This window comes from Ptychodera flava, chromosome 6, assembly GCF_041260155.1.
Source record: "Ptychodera flava strain L36383 chromosome 6, AS_Pfla_20210202, whole genome shotgun sequence".
Taxonomy (NCBI): domain Eukaryota; kingdom Metazoa; phylum Hemichordata; class Enteropneusta; family Ptychoderidae; genus Ptychodera; species Ptychodera flava.
Window position 1 is genome coordinate 31,469,980 of NC_091933.1, and position 20,834 is coordinate 31,490,813.

Genomic DNA, 20,834 nt, shown 5'->3' on the forward strand with positions numbered 1-20,834 from the left:
TGATGCGATTTTCAGTTGTGATTACAAACAAAATTTCATTTCTGTGAGAAACTCCACGATGACGTTTCGGAGATCAAATGGGAAATACCATATTCTCTTTGCTCCGATCGATCCGCCAATTTGAGTAGATTTTACCTCATCACATGTTCGGAAATCTATCGTCAGTTCACGGAGCTTTTTTCGTCTTTTCATATTTCGAGTTGTATAAAGAGTACCAAGGAAGCGTGAAATCACATTGAGTGCGTTTTGTCATCAGCTGTCAGCTAGTCGTTTTCCAAAAGTGGCTTTTTGGAGTACGTGAGCTTAAATACTAGAACTCTTTCGGAGGGCATGAAAAGGATAGGTGTGTATAACTCTTGAACTATTCTATAACAGTTGTTAGTGTGAGAATGACGTGATATCAGCTTAAGCCAATCACTGATTGAGCGCATATTTTTCATATGGAAGGCCCGGCCCGGGAGGCTCAAAGAAAATGTACGTCATTCATTAACCTCAGTCAAAATTAGCACTTTCTCTTGTCAATGGACCCACAAAGCGAGACCGCCTGATCTGGAAGTGATATGTAAATGAGTATGACTCGATGACGTTCCCGTCGGCAAACATTTCATCTCACTTGTACCATTGCAGCTATAAAAATCTTTGTACCTCCATGCTCTCACTTTGTGTACAGAGTGTGAATATCAATCAGTCAATCAATCTTTATTACATCACAGACCTTAGTTTTTCTCAAATGTTAAACTCAACTAACACTATATTCAAAATTCGACGAGGTACAAAATTAAAACATTCAAAAGGACAACAAACTATCCAAATGTACAATAACAAGATAATGAACTGTAAACTTTAATAGTGGGGTCGGGTGACCTGACTAAGGCTTCATGCTGACCATGTAGCTCAGCTAGCCCTGCGTGCAATGTGTGTTCCCGGCGTTATCGGCCTGAGGTATCTTGCTTGTGGTTCGATACGCGTACACACGGAGATGACCGCTGTGGTACGGTATACATATCGCAGCGGCCGTTGCGTCGCCGTGTATCGATCGAGCCACAAGCGACTGTGCAATACATGTACTGAGTTGTCGCCAACTACATGGATTTACCGCTTATCTGAGAATATTTGAATCAATTCTTTTCCATTTCCTTTTCCATATTTTAGCCATTTGATTGCCGACATTTATTTAACGCTTCACGATCACCGCTCAATGTTAATGTCGATTTCGATCTACGAAGTTTACCGGGTAAACCGGGATCAATTATACCGACGTATTTTTCCTCACGCAGAAATTTTCAACCTGGTAAGTATTTAGCTTTGTCCCGTGTGCTGGGTTATGTACATGTAAACTAATAACAAAAGTTTAGTATTTTCTGCAAATCGATAAGCCTTTCGAACACGAAAGATTCGGATATCTGAACCTCAACAGTAGCTACGCAGCTCGAAAGTTATCCTCCGACAGGACAGGAACATTGGTCAAAGCCGGATTTCGCATGGTAGCTATGGAAACAAGCTGTTCATTCTCAGAAAGCATGCAATGTACTTCGTACTGCTGATACTGTCATGGTCCGTGGGCTGTTGCCGTCCCTACACACCGTCAATTGCCTAACAATCACAGGATTCAATCACGTGTGTCATCAAATTTTGATACATGAATTCTACCAATCATCAACCCCTTAACACATTAAAAAAAACCAATGGTTGCGGCTACGGGTTCAAGGACATTCACGAGGAGGCACCATCATTGTCGCAGAATTGTTTTGACTAGTTTTATATGGGCGATCTGCGTACGGTCGCACATCAAACCGACAAATGTTCGCTTAGATAAAAATATGATGTACGAAAAGTTTTTTTATTCAACTGAGTCATCGCCTTTGTTATCGCCTAAACATCCCCGGTTTTTTTTTTGAGAGACTGCAACATGGATATCCTCTAATCCATTGAGTACGGCTGTTCATCCAATATATTTATTCACTGTTTCGAAAAACATCTCGTCAGATATGTGCTTTGGCGATCGGACCAAGTTTTTGTACGTTGGTCAGAAATAAATGACAATATAGGTTTGGATATTACATCTGTAGAATTAGGACGGAGCATAGAGAAAATTACTTTCATCGATCGGTAAAGAAGGAAAGAATGAGTCAGTGAATATCGAATCATAGACGGGAGAATCAAGACAGGCCACTGTCTATAGTTTAATCAGTTGCGAACAAAAGTATTTCGATTAATTGACTAATGCAAACAGAAAGGAAATTTCATTCAACTTGAAAAAATCACCGCTTTTCCTTGACATCGGATTCCATGGCAATGGAGCAACACACGATGTCGTTTAGGTCCTCAAAAATCTTTTAAAACGGCAAGACGATAATAATAATACTTTTCACGACAGCAAATCTAAAAGAACTTGAATCTGAACTTTACATGACAGTTCTGTGGAAGAAACGATTAGAAATGGTGGCGTTTCTTGGTACAGCGTCTACGCAAAAATGCGCTATGCTTGTCGATACCAGCGGGCACAGGCGCTCGAATTGGGTAGTCTGTTAAATAGATCGCTTTTCGGCTCGATCTATCGATCCCGTAGTCGACATGCCCGCACTGCAACCTAAATGAGTGTTTAGGTTGCAGTCTTGGGCATATCGACTACGGGATCAATAGATCGAGCCGAAAATCGATCTATTTAACAGACTACCAAGCTACAGAGCGCCTGTGCTTGCGGGTCTGCACCGCGGTCGCTCCATCTAAATTACAATGCTGTGCCGTATTTAACATGTTTACATCGCAAACGTTTACCGATTCACACCTGTATCGCGTCCTTTTTTGATTTAAATCTTACAGACCTTTGTTATCCAGCAATCCCGCACCCCACTCGTCTCTGATGGAAAGTAACTCAAATAATCACAGCAATTCCGACACGTCTGAGACAATTGCGAATCAAGAAAACGATCAAAACTTGTGAAACGCAGTCACTACCCCACGTAATGCCTTCATGTTTGTGTTTTGCCGAACACTCAGTCCCCGGCAAAACTGATCTTTGGATGCGCCAAAAGGTGTTAACTTGCATGTTGTTTTAGGAAAGTATGTATATTATAAAATCAAAATGAATAGATGAGTATTTTCTATAAAAGCTCGGTTACATTTTAGCTTCGATCAGATCCCACCCGTCCGTTCAGACTGTTGTGAAACATTCCGATATTCGTCATGTCTTTTGAGCTGAACAAGGGTGAACTTTTGAGCTGGCAGGTTCTCCAACGTGTGCGATGCCACGCGAACGACGGACCTTCCACATTACGTCAGGAGTGAGTCAGTCACATGTCAGTCGCAAGAGCAGTCACACTTGCTGTTTGTACATTAAATGAGAGTCTCAGACACGGTCTCAAATTCACTCGCAAATATACATCCCCGAGCGAAATGCGAGTCTCAATTACAGTCGCAAACGTGATCGCACTTTGACTCTTCTATGAACTGAGAGTCTCAGAATCACTCGTATTTCTTATTCATTTTGGGTCCTACATACCTCCCTGGCCGCTCCGTGGTCACATAAGCCATACTTGTGTTTGGTCATTGTTTTGAAATAGTTTTCGTGTACGGTTGTAGCTAAGATCCCGCAACAAATGTCTGGGATATGTACGGCCCTATAAGCAGTTAGAGCTCGCTGAATTATGTACCCAAGACATACCACTCGAAACGGTGAAATGAGTGCACATCAAACCAACTGACCTTTAAGAGCAATGTTAATAGAGAAGGTCTGCATTAGTATACTAACACAGGTATTCTAAAAGGCCAGCAATGCTGACGTTTGATGATTTTTTCGTTATATTGATCTTAAATGCCAATCACATATGTATCTACACATGATAAATTCATTGTTATTTGTTCACATTTGAAGTCTAGTCCAGATCAGAATTCATTAATCAACAATATAAACATGCTTTGGGAGTATGGTTAACATTCAAAGTAAACAAAAGTGAAAAAATCATCAAAAGTTAGCTTTACTATCCATTTACTGTAAATAGAATAAAATGCAAATGCCTCGTACGCTCACTAGTCGCCAATTATATGCAAAATCCAGGTAAATTGACAACACCCATTCTTACTGCATGGTAAATTTTACGCTAGCGATGTGTGTCTTGTTTTTCACACAAATCAAGATGAAAGGTTGTCCTTACTTGACAAGTTGAAAATAGCACGTGTTCGTGCCTGAGTCTACACGTAAAACAGTGCGGGCCTCTTCACTGACCATGCTCCCGCCACGCGAGAGACTAAGTACACTAGCAACATTCATTTGGGTCGAGAAATAATTACTAAATCGACACGGACGATACTTCATTAAACATTCAATACAACCTGTTTTAAAACGTCGATGCTTACAAGAATTGTTCGTGTCCGATTCGCACTGGGGTAGATACTAGAGATTTCTTTAAGTTATATTTTTAAATAAATTCAGAGAGAAATGTTGTGATCAAATTGAGCTTAGATGTTGAATCTGGGAATTGAGTATTTACGATCGTTGTCACACGGATGATATGTTGAGCTCTTTGCACGCTCTCTGACGGGAAACACATAGATGCATGGAGATTTCGATTTCATTGCAACGTTCCGGGAGTTCAAGATAGCCGAAACCTGTGGCTTATAACGATGGTAAAGTGTTGTCAACAATATTCTGTCCCCTGTGTGACCCCTCACACTAGCGTAGGAGTGTCTACTAAGCTTATAGTACAAAAACGAAGAACATTGTATTGAGTGGATTATTGTCGTTTCATCGAGTAAAGGTTTAAACTGATCTTATATGGAAGACTACTATGTCGTGGAGGATTGTCCATGAGGGTGTTGGTAACTTTTGATGAATATGAGTTGCGTCACCAGAACGTACATGTTACGGCTATGATTGTAATCGAAATATGTAGCTCGGGTAGCCGAAACCTGTGGCATAAGTTTAGAGCACACCCATGGAAAGACGGTCGGACCCTCAAACTTTCATAAGTCTTTTCTGATCTTCCACCCGTTGGGGTTTATTTCAAAGTTCTTGGTATACAAATAAATTTCACTTCCTTAGATTTCTTCATGGAATAAACACAGGAATGTCGACCATTTTGAATTTGAAATATCGGTAAATCGGGTAATTTGTTTCTCTAATACCAACGTTGGCACGATGACCCGATTGTTGTTCTTGATTTTTTAAGACATTGGTTAAAAATATTCCCGAGGAAACCTCGAGTAAAAATTTGTCTTTCACTTTCGGGTGCATACTACCTTAAAACCAAAGCAAAGCTGGCTATCAATATTCTGTCCCCTGTGTTGCCTACGGCGCGCCAAATGTTTCATAAATATTTATCGATTCAGTGCAAAAATAAACTGTCTTTCTCGATTGAAATAAAAATTCGGTGTCATTAAGGAAGGAAATAAGTAAGAAAAGTATAATTAAAAAACAAAAGATAGAAATGTCCTTTAATACTTCATTTTAACTTGAGAATATTCTTTAAGGCGTAATTAGGAAATAAACAATTGTCAACGATTTGAAAAAGTCATACTTATCGACATACATACACATATAATAGTTCGCGTAAAAGGTGCAATGAGTGCTGATTTTACAAAACAAAAAAGTAAAATATATTATACAGTGGTACGTCTACAAAAATCACAAGAAAATCACTAAAAACCACCACTACCACTCGGAAAAAATATTACAAAAAATTGAAATGTGAACCACATACAGAAAATCATTATAAAAGAATCAGACAAAAAAGCCATGCATACATAAAATTATTTATGTACTTAAGAAAATTAAAAAGCAGTACGTCTCATAAAAAATGTATTATAGAAAATCAAAAATATAATATGAGCCACCAGCCGCTTTGACAGTAAAGAGAGAAAATCAGAGAAAATCAGAGAAAAAATTCGGAAGTGATGGCTCTAGACAAAAGTGGACATCATCTACTAAAAAAATAAAAAATAAAATAAAATAAAAAAATGCCATGGACAGAGCAAATACAAAAAACGTGTGGGCCTGTGAAAAGAAAAAACAAATGAGCACTCGCCACAGCAAAAAAAAAAAAAAGAAAAAAAACACACAAAAACGAGCACTCGCCACAAAAAACCCAAACGCGCGAAATTACTATTAATTTATTCAAAACACTCATCGTTCACGTTTCCTTCGATCGATGAATCCCCAACAGCTGGGAATCCGATCACCACATACTCCAATGTTTGACGAAATATTAATTGAGCATTTCAGTGATAACTTTGACATCTTGAATCCTAGCTCTGTTTGGCTGGCCCTGCCACGCAGAGCTACTTGAAACCGTACTTGATGAAGTGAAGTGGGCAATATCACCTAAAGAACGTCCAGGTTAACAGCGAATAGTTCCAGAGAGTCAAGTTAACTGAGCCAATTTCAGACAGTCCACAGTTCAGATCACGAGCGAGACGTACAACCGCAACCCATGACCCTTCATAGCAACACTGCGAACATTAGGTGCGGTATGGCAGGGAGCGAACTGCAAGCCTTCCACCGCTCTGTCATCACCGTTTATATGATTTCTTCACGGTTTTACGTGTGGTTCGATACATAGCGGCCGCCGCATGGTATGCATACCCCGCGTCGGCCGCTATGTATCGAACCACATGTAACCGTGGATTTCTACAATGGAATGAATTCAAATACGATGATAATAAACCACCTTGTTGTTCGGTAATTCCTCGTCCATGTCGTCTATCCTCAAAGATCACCCAAAGCATTAAAAATGAATAGTTTTGAAGAAATCTGCCGCGCGTTGAGAGAACGTCCATCGTTTTCCGTGTTCGACAAGATGCAACCGCGATCCCGCAGGACCTCAGTGCACAAGCCTTACGAGTATGGCGAGAGTGTCCGGCCTTCGCAACGCCAGGCACTCTCACTATACTCGCAGGGCTAGACCGCGTCGACCGGCACATACAAAACATGTCGATTCCCATTGCAGAAAGCTTCATCTCCACACAGTCCAATATATGGAGCTACGATATTTGTGCAGTAGCCTATACATAGCTCTGGGTGGCAGGGCTGTATACGGCCTGGCCGTGTAACGCCGGTAAGGGGAGAACCATTTGATTTCTGGGGGGGGGTATGGAGGAAGTGGGTATGGGAGCAATTTTTCTTTTCCTGTCAGAGTGACAACAATTTTTTTTTCTACTGTCAGACCTGCATCAATTTTTTTTCCAAATGGAGTAGCAGTGCAAATTATTTTTTATTGGTCATCAAGTTTGTAATGCGTTGTATATAAGGGAGTCGTCATTATTTACGACCTGAAACTCCGAAATTTCGAGTGACTCCCCCCTCGCCAACCATGATGAATTTTAGTAACCTCCCTCTCTAACTCTGAAATTTTGACCGATCCCCCCACTTAGAAAAGTTAAATACCAATACATGTAATTGTAAAATTCACAAAATACAGCAACAGTAAATCAAATCCTGATGTACCCTGCTAGACTATCATCAGTTATCTCATGATGGTTAAAAAAGGTGAACACATCAAAATGAAATTCAAAGTCACAATAAAATAAAGATATAAAAGATCACGCAGTATCTAATCATATAGTATTATTGTTTAATTTGGATGGATATTATGACAGGGTTTTCACTAGGATATCTGACCGGGCAGAATTTGAAAGTACAGGGGGAGAACATGAGAGAGGCTTAGGGGAAAGTGTCACAGGGGCTTTCCCCTATCTTGCATGGAAATGTTTAAGATATTGATGTGTGCAATGGTGCAGTCTGGTGCAATCTGAGAGTTTTTTTAATTTGTTTACTAAGTGAAACTGTTAGAATACCCCAAGGGGGAGAGCACGAAATTGGAAATTTTGGGAAATTGATGTGTTTAATGGTGCAATCTGAGAGGAGTTTCAGTTTATTTTGCGCTCGGTAAAACTGTTTGAAAATGACATTGAACACTGCTATATATTTTTTACATTTTATGCATGATCAGTTTTTGAGTCACAATATTCAACAACCAAACAATGACAATACAATTTGTGAAAAACAGTTCTGTTTGCCAGAGACTGAAGACAAATCAATATGGAACGTAAAATCTGTGACCTTCTTGTGTCATTTCTCCAGCTTCCAGCTTCTAATGAAAAGCCTGAATATGGTATGTTTGCGATCCGGTGTTTGTGGTCAGAAAAACAAGGCTCACACATTGTATTTCATTATATTTGTTGTTCCTCAATTTTTCATTGTCAAGGTACATCTTTCTAACAAATTTATTATATTGGTTTTAACACTAGTTTATTGACTCCTGTCTTGTGTTTTAAATTTTCACAATTTACAGAAGTCAAATAGTCCCCTTTAGATAGTGCCTATGCCATTGAGATATTGCAACAGAAATCCTGAAATATGATTTCTTGGGTCAGAAAAGGAAGGAAAACATTGAGTGTACTGAGGTGTAAAGTAGACCTATGTAGTGCATGTTTATATCATAAGTGCTGGGAAAGAAACATAAGAATTGCTTGTGGTAAAACTATTGCGCCGCCTATGGCGGCGCGCCGGCAAAGAATACATGAGAATAAGGTTCCAAATTTTGCTTATTTCTGGTACATTGTGACAATTTTTTTTCTCTTCTGTCTGTTATGACAATTTTTTTTTTCTCAGGCCATGACAGCATCATTTTTTTTTTCCTTCTCTCTCACCTGGTGACAATTTTTTTTTCTCAAAATCCTCCATACCCCCCCAGAAATCAAATGGTTCCCCCTAACTTACAGCTCTGCCACCCAGAGTTACAGTATACAGAGAAATAGCGTCAGCTTGATCAGTGTTTGTCAAGTCGGGCGCGTTCGCGTTCTACATGTAGGTCCTACTGGTGAAAACGTTGCCTCGAATCTACGGAGTGTTTTAGCCTGAGTATTTTTGCCTTTGCCACACTCCGTTCAGAGGCTAAACCCACGGTTACGTGTGGTTCGATACATAGCGGCCGCTGCGTGGCAGCAATTTTACTATGCATACACACGGCGGCCGCTATGTATCGAACCACACGTAACCGTGGGCTAGCGGCTAGCCATCGTATTGTTCGGGTAGGACTCCATGGTTTGGGCACAGACTGTCTATGGTTTGGGAGAGGAGGGCCTACACTGGATCGCTGGTCGCCGGTGTGTACTGTACCAGCGACAGGACCGCCGGCCGCTGGCTAACAACCTCGAGTGTACATTGAGGCACGCCATGAGCGAGGGGACCGCTTGCAGCCGACGAACCACCACGAGTGTTTTGTCTACTTGTAACTGTTTAATATAGAATGGGACGTAACTTGGACGTCCATGAGATGATATTGAAGACTAGAAGCTCAGTGTTATCGCTGAAATACCCCAAATACCTTGTCCAACACCCAAGTGTGATGATCCAAAACCCTCTGGCATTAAACTGTAACAATCATGCCGTTGAGAATTATTCAATTTACACCTTGGGCTTTTCTGCGGGGTGTCCCACTCTTGTTTTCTTTTCTCGAGCGGGCCTCTTTTTTTCTACTGTTTTTTTTTTTTTTTTTTGTTAACCTCTTTTTTTTTTTTTTTTTTTTTTTTTTTTGGTAACCTCGTTTTGGGGATTTTTTTCAAGCTGACCTCGTTTTGGTTTCTTTTCAGCCTCAACGCCATGCCAGCGCGATCTCGGTCGACTTTTCAATTGTGATTCTCTTTCTTTTTTTAGTCAGACCTGATGATGGTTCGTTTTATTTTTTGTAGTAGTGAAAGTACTATTCGTTTTGTTTTTAATCATTTCAATATTTTTTGTGTGTGTGCTTGATTTTATTTTTTGCTTTTTCCCTTATAATCAGCGTTCATTGCACTTTTATATCAAATACACGTGTATGTACGTCAATAAGTATGGGAGTGTGGTATTTCCAATTTTTTGCAAACAGTTTATCTTCTCATTACGGTTTAAAGAGTATTTTACAATTATGTATTAAATAACATTCTGCTCTTTTTTGCAGTTATACTTTTCTCGTTTATTTTCTTCCGTAATGCCGTTGAATTTTTATTTCAATCGAGAAAGACGGTTGCACGTCATCTTTATCTGTACAGACACATTCAAATATTTAATGACACATATTTTCAAATGAATGCTATTTTAATTTTACGAAAAGGTAGATATAAAATGCAAGACGAAAGAACTTTTTTATTATTCATACACGTTTAAGACTTTATTTTGATTTGACAGTTTATTTTTACTCTATGACGATAAATATTTTTGAAACATTTGGCGCGCCGTAGTTACCAACCCAGGATAGAAAATACGGATAGTTTTCTGTCCACACCTGCGTGGAATTCCCATTACTCACTAGAAATGTGCAGTTCAACTGTTTTCATAATGAAAGCGGTGGAGATCAGAAGGCTGCATGCCATCTAACAGCTTCTGTTAACGAGTTGTGTAAATATATCAGGGGAGGCATAAAGTGCAATGAAGTAAAATGAATATTGTGGAACGCTAAAAACGTCTGATTGAAGAAGTTCAAATTAAATGGTTTTTATGTTTGTTCGAGACCATATGACAATAGCAGTATCGATACCGTGCTATTCGTGGACCATTGGTATGTAATGCAGTTATCTACCATACTTTTATTAATCATCAGACAATCTGATCAGCCATGGTAACTGTAACGCCCAGTGAAAGACCGCTTGATTCAATACTTTCTCTTATCAAAAAGAAAGTATGTTACCAGTAATATCTAAGCTTGATAAAATTCCTTGCATTGTGAGAGAGAGTTTGCTATCAACACGATACGCAAGATTTCTGTTAAACTGTGAAATTAGGTAGCGTCTGGAATGAAATGAAATATTGGAACATTCTGAATATTTAAATTAAGTTATCTCGGATCAGGGTGGACTGACTGTAAATAATACCATAACGAAGTTAGGTGTGCGGTTTACGTACAACGGCTTGTTAACAGGTTCAGCAACTGATTTTCGCACGTGACACCCTTCCCGAGAGAAATGCGATGCAAACATAACATAGTAAATTTATCTTTTGCAAAATGGTCTATTAACAGTAGTTGCCATCATCTTCTCGGCAAATTATCCTCTGAATGGAGAAATTTCCTTCATCTGACTTGCACTACACTCTCCCATGTGACTTCAAGTTGAATGCATGTATGACGAAGAGACAACCTTACATTAAGTGTGAATAAAACTTTATAATTTTCTTACATAGAGCCCTTTTACCATACTTTTGAAGTACATGAAGTACCAAGTCATCTCATTGTGAACAACCAATTTGTAAAGGAATAGCTTTGGCAACACAATGTCGAGGTTTCACTCTGACATCCACTTTTTCTGCTTTGTACTGTTTTTTTCAGTGAGCTGATGTTTGCACCGCATGTTTGTGGCCAATACAAAATAAGATGAACTTTGCACTTTGAACGCGCTTGTGAGAGTGTAGATTCTAGTGGGCCTCCATTTGTGTTTGTGCATAAGGCAACCCTTTGACAGGGTTTAACTGTTAGTCATCGCTATCGTTCTAAACAGTTGCTTGACTAAAAATGGTTCATTCTCTTTTGTGTGATTCACAGTGCCTTAATTTCTGCATGTATCACAAAAAGGTAAAATGTGTCATGGGGAAAACATGTAAGGGACAATTGTCATAAACATCCCGTGACGTGACCGCCCACGGACTCGAAGTTTATTAGTCCAGGGGTGTTACACGCTATCAGCAGTCGGACTACAAGCTCTTATCGGAAAGCGATCAGGAGCACGTATCTTCGGATACTTCTGTGTTCGTAGATATAGGAACAGTAGTGTGCAAGCTAAATATCGTATAACCATGGCATATGCTGGCTATCTTCTCTTCCTTCTTGTTATTACATATTACTCGTCGTATGCTCAAGGTAAGAAATGTGTCCACGCGAAGAATGTAACGTGTCCCGATGCCTGTATTTGTGATCTGTGTTATTCCCCCACGTTTAAAATAAATCTGTCGCTGACGCTCGACTGTGCATCCAAGCAGAGGTTGACTAAAGTACCTTCAAAGATACCAACAGCAACGGTATACTTGGATTTGTCGACTAACAAGATTGGTAGGCTCGGTGCTTTGGAGTTTGCACATCTAACAAAGCTTCATACACTCAACCTGGCCCATAATTTGCTAGACGGCAATCAAATGCATCCTGACGTATTCGAAGGTCTTGGGAATTTGGAGTATCTGCTTCTTCGGTACAACAGAGCCATTACAACGGTTAGGAGTGAGTGGTTCCGCCCTCTGCAAAACCTGTGGAAAATTGACCTTCGAGAGTCTAGTGTTGAAATCATTTCAGAAGACGCGTTTAGATACAATGTCAAGTTATGCTATTTACTTCTCCATGGAAACCAGATAAAAAAGATTGAGCCAGCTATGTTCCGGAATTTACCTTCTCTTGAAAAGGTATTTCTTGAAACGAATCAGATAGAATATTTACCCCCTGACATGTTCAATGGGTCCACTAAAATTGACGAACTAAATCTATCCAATAACAAACTCACCACAATCTCTTCGACGACTGGGTTGCAACAGTTGGAGAATTTGAAACGACTGTACGTGCACCATAATCCCTTAGACTGTGATTGTGAACTGGTGTGGTTTCGTCAGTGGATTGACACTAATGACAACGTTATCGTGAAACCTCAGAATACTACATGTGCATCAGGAGTAAATCTGATGAAGTTCAATCCTGATGATCTGCAGTGTGAGTTTCCTGTCGTCCTAGTATCCATTTAAATTATTCTTGAACTTTAAACGGAATGATTATGTGAGCCTTTTACTATGATCAAAACATCATGGGATAGCATATGTACATCTGGTGAATATTACGTCAAAATGTCTAAATGTGTGAGTATGAGATATGTATCAAAATATAATTGGAATAATGGACAACAATTTGTTGTGTAAAATTGGATTAGAGTGAAGCTTTTTTCAAAAATATCTTACAACTTACTCGTTTAGGATGTTTTAAGTATTAAAAGAAGTTATTAATCGATTTTCAATTTAATGAATATTGAATTACATACGTTAACCAATGTTGAAATTCCCGCACTATGAGTGGCATGCCAACAATGTCGCGAGACCAGAATATTCTACAAATACGTGAACATATGTGTACATGTGCATACATAATAGCATGCATATTAATAAAGTGTTTTGTTATTGGTTTGGACTGAAAATTCTTTACTGCCTGTATATATTCAGGCTGTTGACTGGGCATTGCAAAATATCTTTAACCGTTTTTTCATCAATGAGGACCTCTTCTGAGGAAAATGGTGTTTAAAGGTTCAGAGGGTGCGATACGCTGTGGTTAATATTGCAGACAAATATATAAAGATCTATTCTAATATCTTATAGCTACTATCCCTTAAAGGCGAACTAAGACGAGACCAGGGTATAGCAGTTTATTTTCAATGACTATGCATTATTTCACTTGCCATTGTTCTTGTTTTCATATGGTGTATTCTACAGTATAAAGATTATGTATACAGCCTATTGTCCCATTCTCAATAAACTAATTGGCCAAGATAGCCTAATATATTGTTGAAATTGGTCAGTCGAATTCTTGTTTCTACAACATTAAGTAAAAGATGTGTAAAGTTAAAGTCAATCAGTTAAGTGGGAATTTGTACTCCACGATATGCAAAAATTGTCATTGAATCTTATTTACTTCTTCTTCTGTTTTATTCACAAACAGGTACAGGTTGTATCTTCTCAAACTCCTCTGCAAGGGATACCTTCCTATTGATGACAAGGAGGAACCAATGGGTGAATACAAGTACGATATTTTTATTTCTCACTCAAGAAAAGACGAAAATTGGGTTCTCAACGTTCTAAGACCAACCCTAGAAAACCCTCCCTACAACTACAAACTGTGTCTAGACTTCCGAGATTTCATCGTAGGCAGCTGTATTTCAGAAAATATCATCGACGCCATCAACGAGAGCCGGAAGACTGCCTTCGTTGTCACCAAAGAATTTATCGAAAGTGAATGGTGTTACTTTGAGCTGGAGATGGTTCGTCAGAAGATGTTTGAGGAGCACCGAGACATTGCCATATTGATTCTCAAAGAGGACGTGCCTGCAAACAGAATGCCTGGACTACTGCAGTATTTAATGCGGCGAGGCAACCACATTGAATGGAGTGACAACAGGCAAGGTCAGAAACTCTTCTGGAAGAAGATGGAGAACGCTGTCAAGCAGACAGCTATCAATATGGCCTAGAAGCCAATTAGTATTCGCAAGCCTTAAATAAAAAGTGAAATCCCCTTTCCTACCCTGCAAATATCGGTAGAACTATAATAATGGTTATAAAACTGCTACAATATACAAAGATGCCGTGGTTTTATACACCTCAATAATATAGGAAACAGGCAGATACGTTGCCACAATATGCTTGTTGCCTTAAGTTCAGAAGCTTTGTCACAAGTGATACGACATATTTTACGGAGGTACTTTTACAAGGTCATAAAAAAACCTTTTGAGGGTTATGTTGACACAAAGGAAAATAGAACTGAAATTATTTTTATGCTCATTTCAATATAGCCTTAACGAGGAAGTTACAGGACCGTGGGCGCACAATAGGGGTATTACTGATGACGCAGCTATTTGCATACAATGGGTGGGAGTTTTTGAATCTTATAGCATCGCTTTGACCGTATGATAAATTTGAATAATCATGATGGACACTTTCGTGACATATGTAAAGAGAGTCAAATGGCCGTACAGGGAACAGTGCGTTCTCAGACAAAAACAAGAACAGTTTATTTTCTACTCAAGTTTAGTCGCTATATATTCACAGACATGATATGCAAGATTCAATGAAAATGGACGCCTGAAACATGGCAAAATTATGGGATTCTAGAAGCAAACGCTGTACGTCCGATCCGTAGCGTAACTATTTTACATTTGCATAGATTTATGATAATCCGGCTTTTATAGGGCGAATTCCCGTTTAAAGAATACCGAAATTTGTTGGTTCACCGGCAAGACAGCCGTACACATATTCAAATTAGACGTGAAACGTACACAGTATCGTGCTGCTATCGAAATTCCGAGAATGAGTCAAAATCCGCAAAATCCGCAAATTACCTGATAGAAGTACCACCGAGACATTGATCCATGCCTTCGTCACATCCCAACTGGACTACTGCAACAGTCCTTGTACGGAGTATCAAAAGAACAGCTTTCACGAATGCAGTCAGTTCAAAATGCTGCTGCACGTCTCGTCACTCAATCACGCAAATTTGACCATATTACACCCGTGTTGATCGACCTGCATTGGCTTCCAATCGAAGCTCGAATAAGATTCAAGGTTCTGTTAATTACTTATAAAATTATTAATGGTATTGCACCCATGTACTTGAGCGACTTAAATGAGTTGTATGTTCAGGCAAGAAATCTCCGGTCCATGGAAAAAATACGTTTAGTCCCGCCTAAAGGGAAGTATAATAAGTCCTATGGCCATAGGGCCTTTTCTGTTCATGCTCCTTTCCTTTGGAATTCATTGCCATCAGAGATTCGCTCTGCAAAAATGTTGAATGTTTTAAACGTGCTTTGAAGACTTACCTTTTTACTGAGTTTTATCAACTGTGATTTTTAGCCATTTTGCTCATTTTACGCTGTTTTTACTTCCTTTCCAAATTTCTTTGTGATATTTGTGACTTTTTATTTTAAAAACTACCTTTGCTCTCATTTTAGTCATGTATTTGTTTTCTTAGTCATGTACAGCGCGCTGAGACGTATGTGTAGTGCGCTTTAAAGAAGTTTTAATAATAATAATAATAATAACTAATATGCTTTCACTTCTTCTGTCTGATGATTGCAGGATGCACGAAACTTAATAACAGATATCATAACTTTGTACTTTAAGTAATTTGTGTTATATTTATAACGCTCTGCTTTAGCACCGAGCACTTTAATTTCCAACGATGACATCTGTATATACTAATATATATAATATATACTTATATATATATATATATATATATATATATATATATATATATATATATATATATATATATATATAATATATATATATATATATATATATTTAGGGGTTATTACACGAAGTTTGGGCGATACCGCGTCGTATTCGAGTGATGTGTCCGTATTTTGACGAGTTGCGCAGCAACGAGTCAAAATACGGACACATCACGAGAATACGACGCGGTATCGCCCAAACTTCGTGTAATAACCCTTTATCATACATGCATGCTTTGGTATGACTGTTTTCCTACAGACGCTCCGAAATTAGCGACGAAATCAACTTGAAATCGACCTTGCTTCCTCCAGGCTGTACTTATAAAAAGTTGGTTGCTAAGGAGTGATGACAACCGTATCACTTCTTGATATTATTCCGCTGTTGGGCCATTCCACTTCAAAGGAGGGTTTATGGAGCACTTTTAAAGCGAACAATTTAAATATTACGATGTCGACACAGGTTTTCACAATTTGAAGAAGATTTACTTTTAGTTTATAATGACGGTGGATGTAAAACATAGGCGGGAGTTTGTAAATGGGTGTGTTTTCGTGTTTTGATACATAATCTCATCCCTGCGTGAAAGTTATGAGGCCGCCAAAATCGGGTCAAAATACTCGCGCCACGCTCAAACTCTATCGAGTATGAACAGCTGAGAGCACAGAGCAAGCAGCTCTGCGACATCTATGAATGCACATACAGTGGATATAATACCCGTACCAGTCAGTTTATCTCGAAGAATTATACATGTTCCCAGACGTCAAATATGCCGAATTTACCATCTCAGTATAAGCGGATTAGTGAAAACATGAAGTGAGTACACTGTAAGCTGTAGTGTCGTAACTCGTTCGTGATTTTTATTTGTTGCTGTACGAATAAAACATTTCAAAGGTATTTCCGTCGTCTGCTCGTATATTTTCGTTCCTGGCTTGCCTAAATAGAACTAAACTTCCTTTAACAACCTAAGCGAAAGTTTTACTTTCCTAGATGGTACATTGTATCTGAAACCCGCACCGCATCGGTGCCACCAGACACGAACATGACCTGTGCACTGACAGGTACAAATATCAAATATCATGTGCACCTTCAACCTTGTCTGTCGCGAGTATTTTCGTGCGATTGGATTTTCGTGGCTCATTTACGACTGTAAACGATGTAATTCACCGCTTGTAATTCAAGCTCATCAACAGGAAACTTGTCGTAAAGCGATTCTATCATGATGCTCTGTCAACCGATATCTTTACGTGTAATCATACATCCATGGTGTAATCTTCAGCAGCGTAGACGACACGAAAACACTGCCGCCACGGGACCGGCCGTGAATTGACAGGTGTCGGCAAATTATACAAATTTTCAATACGTTTGTTTGTATGATTTTGGTACAACTGTACTTGTGCCTAAGTGTAATGCCCATAAAGTGACTGCAAACAACATAATTTTGACCATAATCATAATGACATTTCGGATTGTCATTTGTCTTATTCGATCAGCTGTTTTATATGTAGCCTACATATACCAACGATGGTCATGCATACAGCGAAGGTCACGCGTACGCGTCGCTGTAAGTAGTTCGGTTACAGTGAAAATATAATCCATATTTTCACTAGTTAAAATATGGGCTCATATCAGTACCGTCTGAACAATAGAAGAATGGCAATACAGGCATAGCATGTATGATAATATATATATATATATATATATATATATATATATATATATATATATATATATATATATATATATATATATATTATATTATATATATATTTGAAACTAATGAGAAAAATCACTCACCTACATTTGATTGTCTCTGCATTGGCTTGAAAAAAAACCCGTGTACGACTTGAACCCTCTCTACCAACTTAACTAACGAGTCAGATCAAGTGGTTTTGACCTGCGCTGTCCTATTTGCCTTTTTTTTTCCCGAACGAGACCTCAGATTTACAGTGATTATTCTCCCGAAGGAGTTGTTTTAAGGAACGTAAATATGTAACTAGAAACGTGTTTGTCATATGACTGGTTACCCAGTGTTGTGTGGCGTGGAAATGTGTAGTTTTATATACCAAGATGTGAAAGATTGTCAAATATACACGTTAGTCATTGGCCAATGTGAAAATTCTGAATAACCGTTCTACGGGTGTTATATGATTGTATCTGCAATTTGCATAACTAATTTCATCTACTTTGCTAAATTCGATCCAGCTCTCTAGTTTTATTAATTTTGTGATTCAGAAGTTGATCCAGATCGCTATCTCTATAGTTCGTTAAATATGCATTTGAGTAATGCCATTCTCATTAAATTGCTGCATGATCTTAAAGCGTGTCGTATATTTTTCTTTGATCAACTTCGACACCAAGATTCATAAGTTATGATGATGTAATTCTGAGAATATCTAATATCTGAGCAATTTATCAGGCAAAGTGGCACTGCCATGAGCACCGAAACTAGGCAGTTTTTACCATCACCAGGCGAAACCTATGTACACAATATGATTCTTACCGAGTGACGTGTGCTTTAGATATCGTTCCTGCACACAGATACCAAAGACAGGCAGATGCAGGTACGACAATTGCTCATGTTTGCACTGGTATGCATAGCATCATCATCATTCTCCTTTGTGTGTTTATAATTTAGCTTCATGACATGACCTGGATATCTTTCTAGATCTCATTGACTTCTATGGTGGCAAAATTTGCAGCAAATGTAGGTAACCTCATTATCATACACACGTACTCTGCCTAATCAGTTTCAGCCATATAAAGGTTTTTAACGCGTGTAAAAATGTTACGTCAACCTCATTAGCCGTTTTGTATATCAATGACATAGGAAGACAGACGACAGAGAAACAAACGAAAATACACTGCTTCGACATAAGCTCATGTGTGTTTCTAAAAGGAGTATTACAATGAATCCAATCTAACATCCCCCGCATATTCAGCCGCCAATGTTATGCAAACGCTGCAATTGATGCACGCCAACGCTATTTGGAAAGTTTATGCCGTAAGCCTCGCATTCAAAACCAATCGAGGTAAAGCTTATTCCAAATTCAGCTCCAGCGACTTAAAATGTCACGTTATTGTGTGTAAATCCATTGTTTTGCTCACAGGTTGCTCTTTCTTACAGGCCGTACTACGTCCTTCAAGCCAGAATGTTGGCAAGTAGCCGTGGTCACAAAATCCCTACTTGTGTTTGGTCATTGTTTTGAAATAGTTTACGTGTACGGTTGTGGCTAAGATCCCGCAACCAATGTCTGGGATATGTACGGCCCTATAAGCAGTTAGAGCTCGCTGAATTATGTACCGAAGACAAACCACTCGAAACGGTGAAATGAGTGCACATCAAACCAACTGCGATAGAGAAGGTCTGCATTAGTATACTAACACAGGTATTCTAAAAGGCCGGTAATGCTGACGTTTGATGATTTTTTCGTTATATTGATCTTAAATGCCAATCACATATGTATCTACACATGATAAATTCATTGTTATTTGTTCACATTTGAATTCTAGTCCAGATCAGAATTCATTAATCAACAATATAAACATGCTTTGGGAGTATGGTTAACATTCAAAGTAAACAAAAGTGAAAAAAATCATCAAAAGTTAGCTTTACTAGCCATTTATTGTAAATAGCATTAAAATGCAAATGCCTCGTACGCTCACCAGTCGCCAATTATATGCAAAAACCCGGTGAATTGACAACACCCATTCTTACTGCATGGTAAATTATACGCCAGCGATATGCGCCTTGTTATTAACACAAATCAATATGAAAGGTTGTCCTTACTTGACAAGTTGAAAATAGCACATGTTCGCGGCTGAGTCCATCGCTACACGTAAAACAGTGTGGGCCTCTTCACTGACCATGCCCCGGCCACGCAAGAGGCTAAGTAGTCTAGCAACGGTAACATTCACTGTCATCGAGAACTAATTACTGAATCGACACGTTCGACACTTCATTAAACATACAAGAATTGTTCGTGTCGCACTGGGGTAGATACTAGAGATTTCTTTGAGTTATATTTTTTCAATAAATTCAGAGAGAAATGTTGTGATCAAATTGAATTTAGGTTTTGAATCCGGATTTGAGTATTTAATCGTTGTCACACGATGATATGTTGAGCTCTTTTCTAATTGCTCTCTGACTGGAACCACATAAATGCATGGTTGGCATGATGTGTAGTGCCATGTGACAGAGTACGCAATCTTACGAAAACTGTACTTTCTTGTACAGTATGCATACCTTTGAATTAGAAATATGTAAACTTGTGATTAGAACGGATACCAACGCGTCCCTTAGTTATGTTGTTGTCTAGTGAAAAGTCAAGAGATATAAGCTATATGTTTTTCTGTCCACACCTGCGTGGAATTCCCATTACTCACTAGAAATGTGCAGTTCAACTGTTTTCATAATGAAAGCGGTGGAGATCAGAAGGCTGCATGCCATCTAACAGCTTCTGTTAACCAGTTGTGTAAAAGCAGGGGAGGCATAAAGTGCAATGAAGTAAAATGAATATTGTGGAAAGCTAAAAACGTCTGATTGAAGAAGTTCAAATTAAATGGTTTTTATGTTTGTTCGAGACCATATGACAATAGCAGTATCGATACTGTGCTATCCGTGGACCATTGATATGTAATGCAGTTATCTACCATACTTTCATTAACCATCAGACAATCTGATCAGCCATGGTAACTGTAACGCCCAGTGAAAGACCGCTTGATTCAATACTTTTTCTTATCAAATGCAAAGTATGTGACCAGTAATATCTAAGCTAGATGAAATTCATTGAATGGCAAGAGAGACTTTGCAATGTACACGATACGCAAGATTTCTGTTAAAATGTAAAATTCGGTAGTGTCTGAACTGAACTGAAATATTGGAACATTCTGAATATTT

At 38.7% G+C, this 20,834-nt stretch overlaps 1 protein-coding gene across 1 annotated transcript; it reads left to right on the forward strand.

Annotated features, from left to right (window-relative positions):
* Window positions 1-11,761: 11,761 nt before the first annotated feature.
* On the forward strand, window positions 11,762-14,178 carry LOC139134444 (toll-like receptor 13). The gene is made up of 2 exons (XM_070701305.1): window positions 11,762-12,657; window positions 13,653-14,178. Exons 1-2 carry the CDS (start codon window positions 11,762-11,764, stop codon window positions 14,176-14,178), a joined length of 1,422 nt encoding a protein of 473 aa, XP_070557406.1.
* The last annotated feature ends 6,656 nt before the right edge of the window (window positions 14,179-20,834 follow it).

What these genes read in the sequence shown, in the direction of transcription:
- LOC139134444 (XM_070701305.1), top strand. Translation starts at nt 11,762, where the DNA reads ATGGCATATGCTGGCTATCTTCTCTTCCTTCTTGTTATTACATATTAC. An exon ending in TTCAATCCTGATGATCTGCA is followed by an intron (nt 12,658 to 13,652) that starts GTGTGAGTTTCC and finishes ATTCACAAACAG; the next exon opens with GTACAGGTTGTATCTTCTCA.